General features: G+C 37.9%; 1 protein-coding gene and 1 pseudogene across 16 annotated transcripts in view; both read left to right on the forward strand.

Moving 5' to 3' along the window:
• AKT3 (AKT serine/threonine kinase 3) overlaps positions 1-13,798 on the forward strand; it is a 343,677-nt gene that overhangs the window by 212,912 nt on the left and 116,967 nt on the right. For all 15 annotated transcript variants that reach the window (XM_078357219.1, XM_078357225.1, XM_078357226.1 and 12 more), the window contains 2 exons: positions 12,173-12,238; positions 13,566-13,634. In XM_078357219.1, coding sequence (XP_078213345.1) covers positions 12,173-12,238; positions 13,566-13,634 — 135 coding nt within the window. The remainder of the gene's footprint in view (positions 1-12,172; positions 12,239-13,565; positions 13,635-13,798) is intronic.
• On the forward strand, positions 1,013-12,162 carry LOC108589103 (fatty acid-binding protein, brain pseudogene; annotated as a pseudogene). The gene is made up of 2 exons (XR_013530025.1): positions 1,013-1,101; positions 2,011-12,162. The product of XR_013530025.1 is annotated as a fatty acid-binding protein, brain pseudogene (transcript).

The following is a 13,798-nucleotide window of genomic DNA, read 5'->3' on the forward strand; positions in this document are numbered from 1 at the left end:
CTTTTGAAGCCATCTCAGAATTTGTTGGTAACAGCACTCTAGCATCTAACATGTCATTAATTCATGTGATAAATCTCTTTTGATTCACCATGATAGAGTTTCAAAGTAACAGCCTAGGTGAACTGGGGAAGTTCCAGAGATTCTTATTTAGCATGTTCTGACTGAAGGGAAAACTGACAAGCCTTCTGCAGTGTAGTAGCTGAAGCTTTCCTGGTCAGACATAATATCCTTCCCCAAAACATATTCAGGTAATGTGTATGCAACTATTTCACATGGTTCGTTCAAACATGTTAATGTCAGCCATTTCATCCCTATATCCTGTCCATCTAATTACTGCCCATGCTAGGACTTTACCAATGGTTTTGTAGTCACAGGCACTGAATTCTATGTCAGGAACCCCTGGAAGGTTTCTTTTTTACCTTGTATTGTACCAACAGGTGTGCATTTAGCCTTCAATTCCTACTTGGAGATTTAAAAAAAACCCTGGTTCCTTCTGAATCCTCATCCTGATTAATTTGGTAGCCCATCACCACTCATGATTGGAACTGAGGTTCTTCATTGTCATTTTTGCCTCTCAGCTTGGTGGGTTCCTTGAAGTTAGGACGCTTAGAGTGTGTTTGTTTAGGGCCCTTCAGTGTTGGGGGACTGAGGGCTTGCATTGGTAACCCTAACCTCTGATAGTGCAGCATTAAGACCTGTGTGTTAGCTCCATCAGTGTCCATTTGACTCATCTCTTAGTAACCACTTAATAAAACTTCATCCTGCTTGAGACTTCCTTGACGGTTTTGCATTTCCCCATTCAGTTGTGATTCAATCTTATTTTCTTGGCATCTGTAAGACACGTAGGAAGAAGCTGAGACAAAATATGGCACATTTCTTGGACCATTGATAGATTTTGCAGCAGTTGTTTCAGATGCCTGCATAGAGGGACCCCTTAGTCACAGTATTTACCACGATCTAAAGGGCATATTAAGGATGAACAAACATCCTGATGACGTGAAGTTAATCCAGCATGGTTTGCATATGCAGCTTATCAGCTATGTCATCTACAGAGTGCCCCGTGGCATTTAAAGGAGCAGAAGGAGTGTTTCCCTTTTCAGCGTAAACATTTTACAACGGCTTTTACCCAGCCCACCAGACTAGCTCCCTTTAGGAGCAATGTGTTGTGTGTTTAGATAACGTACAGCCATCTATGATTGCTCAGTAATAAGCTGTGGCTCCTACATCAACCCAAGCTGACTTCTTCATCCTGCAGTATTCATAATCGAAGATACTGACCCCAAGTTAGTCACTCTCACAGTCTGTTTTCCTAAATGTTTGTCAGAAACCCAATGAATACCAATTCACAAGGTGAGATACCTCCTTCACACTATAACCCCTGCTTCCAGTAGTATCTTGGTTTTTTTCACCTACCATTTAGACTGTTCTTGGTGGCCAAAGGCCATAGAAATGCTGTCTGTTTTTTTCAGCATAATTTTCCATTGGGTTGCTTTCTGGAGGCTAACAGCCATAGCTCAGACTAACCCAAATCTGAGCTTTTTGAGCATCAGAATTTCCTTAACACTCTCTTTTACCTTCATTTTAGTCATTTAAAAAATACAATAGACTGGGCCAGGCACAGTGGCTCACATTTGTAATCCAGCACATTGGGAGGTCGAGACAGGTGGATCACCTAAGGCCAGGAGTTTGAGACCAGTCGGGCCAACGTGGTAAAACCCTGTCTCTACTAAAAATACAAAAAATTAGTTGGGCTTGGTGGTGGGGGGCCTAATAATCCCAGCTACTGGAGGGGCTGAGGCAGGAGAAGCACTGGAACCCGGGAAGCAGAGGTTGCAATGATCCAAGATCATGCCACTGCACTCCAGCCTGGGAGACAGAGCAAGACTCTGTCTCAAAAACAACAACAACAACAACAAGAAAAAAAACAAAAAACAAAAAACACCACCAACAACAAATGAAAACGACTCCAGTGGCAGTCAGACCAGAAGATCCTCACTTCTGTCTCTAAAGTGGGCAAAGGGCAAGGAAAGAGGAGGCTTTATGTAATACCTGGAAGCTGGCGGACAGAACTTTGATGAGTGCATGAGGACTCTAGACATGGGCTTTGTCACTAGGCAGGTGGGAAATGTGAACAGACCAACAGTAATTATCAGACAGGAAGGAGACAAAAGGTGGTGATTGGGAACACAGAGGTTAGTTTCCATCTGGGAGAAGAGTTTGATGAAACCACTACAGATGACAGAAACTGCAAGTTTGTTAGTCTGGATAGAGATAAACTCATTCATATACAGAAGCGGGATGACAGAAACATTTTATAAGAGAAACTAAGGATGATGAAATGGTTATGACTTTCGGTGATGTGGTTGCTGTTCTCCAACATAAGAAGGCATAAAAATGTTCACGGTCTGGAGTTGGAAGAGCTCTTCAGTTTTCCTGTTTACGCAAGTCTCAGTGCTATCCTGCTATTACAGTATAGTTGATGAGAAGGTTATTCTTGGTATTGAGGTGGAATATGGTGATTTGAGAGTTTTTTTTTATTCCAAGCAGTTAGCCCAGTTTTAACCTGGAAATTTATCATGTTTTATACTTAAACTTTTGTCTTAAAAAATCAAGTGGATACATTTTATAATTTCCTTTGAAATGCAAGGCAATTTAGAAGGAAAATCTTTTATGTGGGGAAAAAATACAAGTTTCCAGTGGGTTGTTTATTTAGCTTGTTTCTCATCATTGTGAATCTCTTTTTGTATTCAGTGATCTAATGCCTTGAGATTTTAGTCTATTATTTCTAAATTCTGTTGACAACTTGTATATGTGGTAACTAAGCACAGTACAGATGCTGTCTCATGTCATTTGGTGACTGTGTACCCATTTAGGCATCAGAGGTTTTTCATTGTCTGCCCTGTCATTATTCCTTTTTTCAAACAATGTTTTTACCATGTTTTAATGAGTCCTATTTCTGATGCCAACTGTGTCACGTGTCCCTAAGATCACTCTCCGGCTCAGTGATACATGACTCACAAGACTCAGAAAAGATTCATGGTTATCGTTTATGATATTGAAAAGAAATATATTAAAATCAGCAAAGGGAAAACCACATGGAGCAAAATCCTGGAGAAACCAAGATTTTGGTGTAACCTTTAAGGTATCTTCTTCCAGTGGAGTCACACGGATGATATATTATAATGAAGTCAAGGGTCTCCAGAGAGACAGAACCAGTTGGATATATGTGTAGACAGATGAGAAGAGGATTCACTGGGAAATTGGCTCCTGCGATTATGAAGGCTGGAAATCCCCAGACAGGCCGTCTGAAAGCTGGAGATGTTGGGCTGCTGGTAATGTGTCTCTGTCCAAGTCCAGAAACCTCAAAGCCTGGGAAGCTGATGGTGTCATTGTCAGTCTGAGGCTAAAGGCCCAAGAACCTGGGTTTTGGTGGGAAACTGGGGGTGGGGGTGCTGACATAAATCCTGGAGTCTAAATGTCAGAGATCCTAGACTTACAATGTCCAAGGACAGGAGAAGAGGAGTGTCCCGGTTCCAGGAAAGTACCTTTTCTTTGCCTTTTTTGTCCTATTTGGGCTCCTAGCTGATTGGTTAGTGTCTGCTCACATTGTGGGTGGATATACCCCACTCAGTCCATCAATTCACCTGCCAGTCTCCTCTGGAAACACAGACACAGACATAGCTATTAGTAATGCTTTAACAGTTCTCAGGGCCAGGCGCGGTGGCTCACGCCTGTAATCCCAGCACTTTGGGAGGCCGAGGCGGCTGGATCACGAGGCCAAGAGATCGAGACCATCCTGGTCAACATGGTGAAACCCCATCTCTACTAAAAATACAAAAAAAAATTAGCTGGGCATGGTGGCGCATGCCTGTAATCCCAGCTACTCGGGAGGCTGAGGCAGGAGAATTGCCAGAACCCAGGAGGCGGAGGTTGCAGTGAGCCGAGATCGCACCATTGCACTCCAGCTTGGGTAGCGAAACTCCGTCTCAAAAAAAAAAAAAAAAAAAACAGTTCTCTAGGTATTTCTTAATCCAATCAAGTTGACACCTGAGATTGATTATCACAGATGCACTTAATTCTCCCAGTTTTGACGTGTTCTCAACTGAAGCAGCTTACCTAACCCTTCATGTCTAGAGTTTTTATTGGAAGTCAGTCACCTGCTTGACTGTCCCAAGATGTTCGGATTCCAACCTCTCAGAGCAAAGTCAGGCACAAAGTATTCATCCTGCATCCTGCAGTTAGCATAAACTATCTAGTCAAACTGGTACCACGTGGCCCAAGATCCCGGGCATACAGAAATATCTTAGCAGGCAGAATATTTCAAAGGCTCAGAATTCATTTCCCAGGAGCTGGCCAAGGACCAATTCTGAAGACTGACTTTTTTTAGGAAAGTGTAGATTTTGGGTAACCCAGGCCTGATACGTTCCCCCTTTTGTGCACAAGTCCATTAAAATAATTACCCAATGCGTTTGCTTGATTACTGGCATCTCTTTTTCCCTGGACTCTTCAGTTATTACTGGTAGACCTTAACCACAGTCTCTTAACATGATCAACCAGCCACTTTGATCTGTTCTTTCGGATTCTTTTGAATCTCTGTATTAAACATTACATCAGTGATTGTGGTTTACTGTGGGAGTCAGATAATGGTTTGATCTGCTGTACCTTTATCAACTGTCATTGTTCTACTGGAAGTTTGATTTCATTGATTTATGTTCTGGAGTTATTTCATGTAGTTCGTATAGCTTCTATTCCTCAGCAGCATGTTCCAAGATTATTATTTAGTAGTTCATTCACTCATTATTTCAATAAACACATGTTGGACACCTAATTATTTGCTAAGTACTGCTCTAGGCACTGGGACCATGTGAATGAATAAAACTGACCAACTCCTCTCCTTTGGGAAATTATATTCAGGTCAGGAATTAGACAATAAATAATACAAATAATCATACAGTATGTAAGAAACTAATCCATACTACGGAGAAAACTGGAGTAGGGAATAAGTAATAATGATGGTAGTGATTTGGGTACTTAATGCGGTTTTAGATAGAATGATTATGGAAGCCATCACTGAAAGTTGAAATTTCAGCAGCCATTTGAAGGGGATTAGGAAACAAGTCCTTTAGATATTTTGAAGGAAGGATCTTCCAGCTAGAAGAAATAGCAGTTGAGCAGTTTTCTCACTGAGGAAGCAGTTTTCTTACTTAGCACATTCTGACACATTCTTTGAATAGCCAGGAGTCTAGCATGGGTGGTGTGGAACAAGAATGGTGTAGGATTGTTTGTAAGGATACTGGATTTTACTGGGAATGAAGTGGGAAGCTTTCGGACATGTTTACACTGTGTAGTTAAACAATCTAGTTTTCAGTATCATTTTGGCTGCAGTGTTGACAATAGGCTGTGGATTGGAAGCAGATCGTTGCTAATTGCAGCAGTCATCTAGATAATTGAGGATAGTAGCTTGTACTAGGGTGGGAGCATTGGAGGTGGTCGTGATAATGAGACCTTGATGTATTTTGATGAAGAGCCAGCAGGATTGCCTGACAGGATGAATATAGAGTATGAGTGGGAAAAAAAAAAAGAATTGGAGATCATTGTTAGGATGTTTGGCCTAAGCAACTGAAAGGATGGTGTTGCCATTTACTACAGTGAAGTTGATTGCAGGAGAAACTTTTTTAAGGGAGATTTGGAATTAGGTTTTGGACATGTCAAATTTGCAGTTTTTGTTAGATACTCCAGTTTATATCATTGATTATACATCCATGCCAAACGGGCTTTTCTCGAGTTTAGGAAAGAAGTCCAGATTTGAGGTTTAAATTTGGAAGTCTGTCAGCATGTAGCCTGTGTTAGAGCCATAGTCTAAATGAGTTCACCAAAGGAAGGAGTGTACCCAGTGAAGAAAACTCTGAGGATTGAGTCATGGAGATGCTTACAGAATAAGGGTTTCAGAGAAAAGGAAGCAGCAAATGACACTGAGGAAAGGTAGTCACTGCAGAGGAGGAAAATGAAGAGATTAGGATGTCCTGGGACCCAAGAGAAGACCCTGTTTTCAGGAGGAAAGAGTAACAAATGTGTTGTTACATTCATGTCTTCTCTTCTGAGTAGGAAGTAAGAACGTATTTTGAACATGTGAAGGAGTAAGATTGAGATAAAGAGACAAATTACAAGCTCCTGTGCTTGGAGGTCAGTACAGACCTGGGTTCTAGTCTTAGCTTAGTACCTTGACTAGGTAAGGGTTAGTGTGTACATTTTTAAGCATACGTACCAGGCAAGGAAGGAGACCTAGGAAAGATTTGAAACAATCATCCTGAAAAATTGAAGAGTGACCTAAGTAGCGATGGATGAAAGAGGCCTCTGAAGATGCAGCTGAGATTGGAGGGGGATTCCAGTGATGATAGTCAATATGTTTATGCAATATTTATCTTTAGATTTGAAATACAGGGTTGAGGGTAGAGATGAGCTTGTTTCAATCCTGCAAATGAGAGAGGCAGAAGAAAGACTGGAGTCCAGAGTGATTGTATCATAATGGAAGTCACAGGAGTTTATGTAGCCCTCCATTGAAGGAATATTTGGAACAGCTGCATGAAAAGTATCAAACACAGTACTTGAGAAAGGTGCTGTAATGTTTTAGTTTACAGAGAACAGTGGTGCTTTCATCTTCTCCATCAAGGTGAAAAATCTTCAAAAGAGGGACTAGAAATCAAGGAACAATGAGAAGACAGTCTGACAGTTGGAGAATGGTAGAAGTATTAAAAGTCATCATCTGGGCCAGTGCTCAAATTTACAAGAAACAAAAGTTAGAACTCCAAATTTAGAGCTTGATAAGTGTGACATCTCTCCTCTGGCAGGGAAAAAAAAAAGTATAGATTGCTAACATAAGGCTTGTTGAGACAGTGGAAAAGTAAATAATAATCACTGATAATCATTGTAGTTTAATTTGTAAAAGTGTGTCATATCACTAATCATCAGAGAAATGCAAATCAAAACCATAATGTGATATCATCTGCATTAGTCCATTCTGACACTGCTATAAAGAACTGCCCAAGACTGGGTAATTTATAAAGAAAAGAAATTTCATTGACTCACAGTTCTGTATGGCCAGGGAGGCCTCAGGAAACTTATAGCTGAAGGGCTGAAGAGGCACGTCTTAACATGGTGTCAGGTGAAGAGAGAGCGAGTGTGTGAAGGAGCAACTGTTAGAAAACTTACAAAACCATCAGATCTTGTGAGAATCCACTCATTATCACAAGACCAGCATGGAGGACACTGCCCCCTACCCCCAATCCAATTACCTCCCAGCAGATCTCCCCCTTGACATGTAGGGATTATGGGGATTACAATTCTAGATGATACTTGGGTGGTGTCTAACTATATCATCAGCTCACCCCAGTTACAATGACTTTTATAAAATAAAATGAAATAAAATGTTAAAGGGAACTCTCCTGTGCTGTTGGTGGGAATGTAAGTAAGTATAGCCACTATAGAAAACCATATGAAAGTTTCTCAAAAACTAAAAATAGAACTACCATATATACCCAAAAGAAAGGAAATCATCATATCAAAGAGACATCTACACTCTTATGTTTATTGCAGCGCCATTCATAACAGCCAAAATATGTAATCAACCTAGGTGTCCGTCAGTGAATGAAAGTATAATTGTGGTATACATACATAGTAGACTATTACTTAGTTATAAAAAAGAATGAACTCATGTCATTTGCAGCAACATGGATGGAAATGGAAGCCATTATGTTAAGTGAAATAAGCCAGGCACAGACAAATATTACACATTCTTGCTCTAATGTTGGAGCTATCAAACAGGATTACATCAAGATAGTAGAGTGACTGGGAATGGTAGGCGGATGGGGGATGAAGCAATAGGTACAAAAGTACAGTTGTAATAAGATCTAGTGTGAGCTGGTTCAGTATGGTGACTATAGTTAACCATCTGTGTATTTTAAAATAGCTGGAAGAGAAGAATTTGAATGTCTCTAGCGTAAAGTAAAAGTAGAAGTTTGAGGTGATGGGTATAAGGTACCCTGATTTGGTCGTTACACATACCGGATGTTCAAAACCACACATGTACCTCAAAAATGTATACAACTATTAGATATCAAAAAAACATGTGCCAAGGTAACACTTCTGTGCCCTCTTCCTCCCGTTTCCCCCACCTGATTCATGTCTTCTTCTAGGTCTCATTTATAGCTCTGGATGGATGGAGGAAACAGTTTAGACAGAATGTATCTTTATTTCAACTAGTCACTTGAGATTTGTGGTCAAGATGGAGAACGGAATAATGTGAGCAGAGTCCCTAGTTAAGTAGATAGTAAGTTATTTGAAGATGGGAGGCAGTTTTGTGAAGTGGAAATGACCTTTGATGTTGAGCTTAGAGGTGGGATCAGTTGGTGCAGGGATAAAAGGAGATGACACTGGTGGTGTTCTTGATAAGTAAGGGTAGAAATCTTTTTTTCCCCTCGCTGTCATCTCCTACACCTCATTTCCTCAAATAATCTAAACACTGAGTGGTCGAATGAAAGGAGAACTTCAGATCATGTGTAGTAGAGGGTGAAAGATACATTGGAGAGGATTGGGAAAATAAATATTAAAAGGAAAACTGTTGCTCTGCCTCAAGAAATAAAATCCTATTCCCCCTAAAGCTTATATGAAAGAAATTAGATTTAAAAATTTATTATTTACTATTTTACCATGGATGAATATATGTAAATTTGTATTTCAAAAGCTTTTCCATGAAAAAATGTATACCCAAGCATTTCTAGAACTCTTCATTTATAATTATGATCAACAAATGGATTTTTAAAAGGCATCACATTGCTTTAGTCACTGTTTTACCACTGTTATTTTTAACTTTTTGTTTTGACATGTTGCTTTTAACTGTAATTAAAAATTATTGGCATCTGTGTTTACTTTTTAGCTTGCACATACCTTATCTTCATAGCAGAAACTAATTAGTATGTGAAATACAGTACCATTAAATATGCATTAATGGGAGGAAATTCTAATCTAATCAGCTGTAAAAATATCTTAGAAAATACATTTTGCTATGTGCATGGTGTTCACTGTAATTCCATTCTCATAACAAAGAAATACTGTTTTCGCTTTTGCCTCTATACATCTTAATTGGCTCCTTGGATGTGGTCAGATTACAGGTTTAGGGGGTAAAAAACTCTTCCCTCATGAAACTTACTAAGTGATTTAGAAAAATAACTATTGTGTGTGATGAGCCTGTTTTAACAAAATAGAATGTAACATCCCACTGAAATTTTTCAAAGCGCTGGAATATGTTTTTTACTTCCAAATAAATTTCATACATACCTTTCTTTAGTCTTTTCCTAATTTATTGACCCAGATCACTTAACATCTTAAACCCTCACAGGTAAGTGTTATCTTCTGTGAATCTCTTTTTGAACTGCCTATAAAAAATGTTTCTTTGATTGACTCTCATGTTGGAGGCATGTAACTTTTATATTATTACTGTTACCCTTAGATCTCAAAGCTGTCCGCTTTTTTTTGTTCCTGCTGCCACTGTAGTAGTCCAGCTCATCCTCACTTCTCTCCCAGAGTATTGTAATACTTTCCTAATTGATCCTTCTTGTTTCTGTTGTCCTTCTTAGAAGAACATGAGTAGACTTTTAAAAACATTGTCACCCCCACCCCATCACTCTCTCCATGTCCCACACCATCACAGTACCCCACTTACACTCTTCCAGTAGCATTGGTTTCCCCTACAACCCCATTGACAGTAGTGGATAACCTCCACTTTTTCCTTAAGACCCCTTATCAGAAGGAGTCATTATTTAAGGTGCATAATTTACTTGTTTGTGTTTTCCACTGCCCTGTAATCCCAAGAGCAATGGGATTTTATCCTTTTTATTAAGTTACTTTATACCAGCACTATGCTTAGCAATTTATAACTGCACATTAGTAGTTTTGTTTTTTTTTTAGTAAATGGATTTGGTTCAGTATATAACACAATAGTCGCTTGTATAATGCTTAATCGTGTATTTCACGTTCCCTCTGTGATGTTCATTAACGGTAGTATCCCCTTCTCTGATTTTTCCCATTAACACTGAACACCATCTGTGTCAAAGTAAAACTGATGAGAGCAGAGAATTTTGTCTGTCTGTTCAGTATCCTGTCTCTGGTGTGCAGAGGAATACCCAGAAGATATTTATTGCATATGTGTTGAAGGAGTGGGTGGGTGGGTGGATGAACTGCACACTTGACATCTTGGAATTCTTTCCTGTGATACACAGTTCAGTTCAATAGACATTTACTAAGTATCTGCTATATGCTGACCATTAAGTTAGCCACAGTGTATATGGAAATCAATAAGAAATCAGTAAGTTCTGGTGTCATTTCTGCTTTGATTTATTTTTTTAACAATGTTTGCTGTTATTCTAATTAACTTAGGAACTATAGTATCACATGACAGTGGCTTCCAAATTGAGCACTTAAAACTGGCTCCTATAAAACAAATAAGACTGAGATGATTTTATGTTCATGCTTTCCTTCACTTGTTGTTAATTACACTTTCTTTTCAGACACAATTGGTCTGAGCCTCTAGGAATGGTTGTGAGATTTTAGCTCCTTTGATTAATCTAGTTATCATTCTCTTTTGAGTTTAAGGCAAAACATTTTTATAAAGATAACAAATATTATGCAGTGTTCTGATGTTTTGTTTTTCATGTCTTTCTTATAATCTAATTTTGATTTGCTGACAGTGTGAAGAAATGGATTCAGCAAGGGCTTTGTTTAGGATATTGCGAGAACAGAGATGCCGTGTTAGTTTCAGCAGTTATCTTCCTTTCATTTCTTCTTTAAGAGAGTGTTACTTTTGAAATATGAAACATTACCTCCAGTTCTCCATATGTTGAAGAAAACACTAGTTTGCTTTTGATATCAAGATGAGATTTATGCCCAAAGTTGCGGAAAAAATTCTTAGTTAATTTTTGGTTGGAAATATATTCAACATTTAAAATGATCACCTACAGTAGGAGGGTTGCGAGCTTTTTTTAAAAAAAGAAACACATTAAACCTGTAGTCTCTGGCACTAAGCTATGAGGACGAAAAAGCATAAGAAGGATACAATGGTGTTTGGGGAATTGTGGGGGAAGGATGGGAGCAGGGTGAGGGATAAAAGACTCTACATTGGGTACAGTGTGCTGCTCAGGTGATGGTTACACCAAAATCTCAGAAATCACCACTAAAGAACTTATTCATGTAACCGAGCACCACCTGTTTCCCAAAAAACTATTGAAATTAAACCAAAACATATGTGTTATGCCTCTACCACCACCACCACCAAAAAACAAACCAAGCAAACCTGTAGTCTCAGTTACTTGGGAGTCTGAAGCTGGAGGATTGCTTGAGTCCTAGGAGTTTGAGGTCAGCCTGGGCAAATAGCAAGACCCTATCTTTAAAAAATAACAAGCACATTAGACTGGGTATGGTGCCTCATACCTATATTCCCAGCTACTCAGGAGGCTGAGGCAGGAGGAATACTTGAGCCCAGGAGTTCAGGGTTACGGTGAGCTATGATGGTACCACTGTACTCCATTCTGGGCAACAGAGTTAGAACTTGTCTCTGGAAAACAAGTGTATTAAAAAGTTATAAGCAGAAAGGTATATATTTTAATACTCTGTTCCTATTTCTAAAATATGTAATTTAGAACTAAATACTACATGTGTATTCTGTGTTCTAATAACTAATTTTTTTAAAGTAGGAGAGTTATAAATTCTATCATATTTATTTTGAAATACATCCTTTTATCCTCCCGAATAAAATGTATTAGAAACATGTAGATGTTAAATTACCTCATGCTGAAAAATTAGTTGATAAGTCGTTCCCTTCAAGAGTAAAAGCTCGATATTTAATTTTCTGGTTGATTTTTATGTCATTATTGATATACTTTTAAGTATGAGTGGATTTATATGAACTTGTAACATACAGCTGCCTGAATTAAATCATTAATTTGAGGTTTTGGGGTTTTTTTTTGTATTTTGGTGGCGAGAACGCTGAGTGATAAAGGAAGCATGCCTTTTAAAAATCCTTTTCTATCTCTGGGTTTAACCTCTTCCGATTCTAGAGAAATAGTGAAACTATTATCTGTGCTCAAAACATATAGTGAAGGTTTGCTTTTTTCTTTCGTAGGATGAAGTGGCACACACGCTAACTGAAAGCAGAGTATTAAAGAACACTAGACATCCCTTTTTAACAGTGAGTAATTAGAGGACAGATGTTACAATGTTTGAAATTTAAGGAATTTTGTATTAGAAACTAAGTTGTGAAAAATAACATTCATTTAAATATGCCATTTTCTTTGTGGAAAGACCGTAAGTCAAATTTCTTATAACTTGTTAGAATATATGGATTTTTACAGTATGTATGCATTGGTAATTCCTCCCATTTTGCATTTGTTACTCTTTTTAGAATTTTTTTGCTCTCATGAATCTCTTGCAATTAAAAACAAAAGCAAACCATTGAATTAATGGATTACCTCTGGCATTTTAGGAAGACTATTGAGGAAATGGCAGATTTAAAAAAATTTCTTATTAAATGTAAAGATTTTAGGTTTTATTGGTTTCTGATAAATATTTTAATAATCAGAAGCATTTCTTCAAATATGTCAGGCAGAAATGTGTATTGAATATATTTTATAGAGATGAGACTTCTTTGAGGAACAGAGTACTTTAAGAAACCCAGGAATGCTAAATACATTAGAGGTGGGATAAGTCATGCTATGTTTTTTTCAACAGACAAAGTATAAACTGTTATTATATGATATGCCTGTAACTTAGTTGTTTTGAGAGAAACTGGATTTTTCAGTTCTGTTCTTAGATTCTTTGTAATACAGGAATAATTGGTAAAGTTTCTGTATTTTCCTGGTTCCAATTAACTATATTGAGATTAAAAATAATAGCTAGACTTTCAAAAGTGGAACCCTTTAAACTGTTGGGAATATCTGAAATAGACATTTTCAGAGCAGTCAGTAGATAACTAGATTTAACTTTGCTACCTTTTTGTGTGTTTATTGTCTAGTGTAATAAGATAGCATTTTGGTATTTTTATATATAACCTACAAAATTACTCAAACCAACTCTCGAGTTGGGTTCTGTTATGCCCTCAGTATGCAAAAAGTGATGGCGACATTGTGTTAGAAACCTGAGTGTAACAACTGTAACTATATTCCTAAGAAACTTCAACTGGTGCAATTTGTTGGCCACGCTGTGAGGCTGCATGGGTGAGAGCCTTGAGCACTATAATGCAGCTACAAGCTGATGGCAAATTAGATGGCGAAGTGCTTATTGCAATTACGTTTGCTTTTACTTGAAATTTTAATTTTTCTTGTAATAATACCTATTGTGAATTAAGTAAAATTTGTTCTATATTTCTCATAAACTCTTAAGCACTTTTAAGTAGTAAATAAACTCTTAAGAAATAATAACTGTTTTCATCAATCATGCTTACTGAGTGTTCTGTTTTTAGTACCATCATAATTATAAGAATATAGGATTATAACATTTTTTCTTTTTTTTATTTCAAGTCCTTGAAATATTCCTTCCAGACAAAAGACCGTTTGTGTTTTGTGATGGAATATGTTAATGGGGGCGAGGTGAGTCAAGAAGTAAATCCAGTATTTGCACGGTAGTATTTTCATTATTTTAAAAACATTACTAATACAAGTTATCATACAGCAGTTCTCCATTTCTTGATAGGAATTTTTGTAGCTCTTAATACTACTGAATAGATGAGAACAAAATTATTTCTGATGAGATC

The sequence above is a fragment of the Callithrix jacchus genome, chromosome 19, assembly GCF_049354715.1.
Source record: "Callithrix jacchus isolate 240 chromosome 19, calJac240_pri, whole genome shotgun sequence".
In the NCBI taxonomy this organism is placed as follows: domain Eukaryota; kingdom Metazoa; phylum Chordata; class Mammalia; order Primates; family Cebidae; genus Callithrix; species Callithrix jacchus.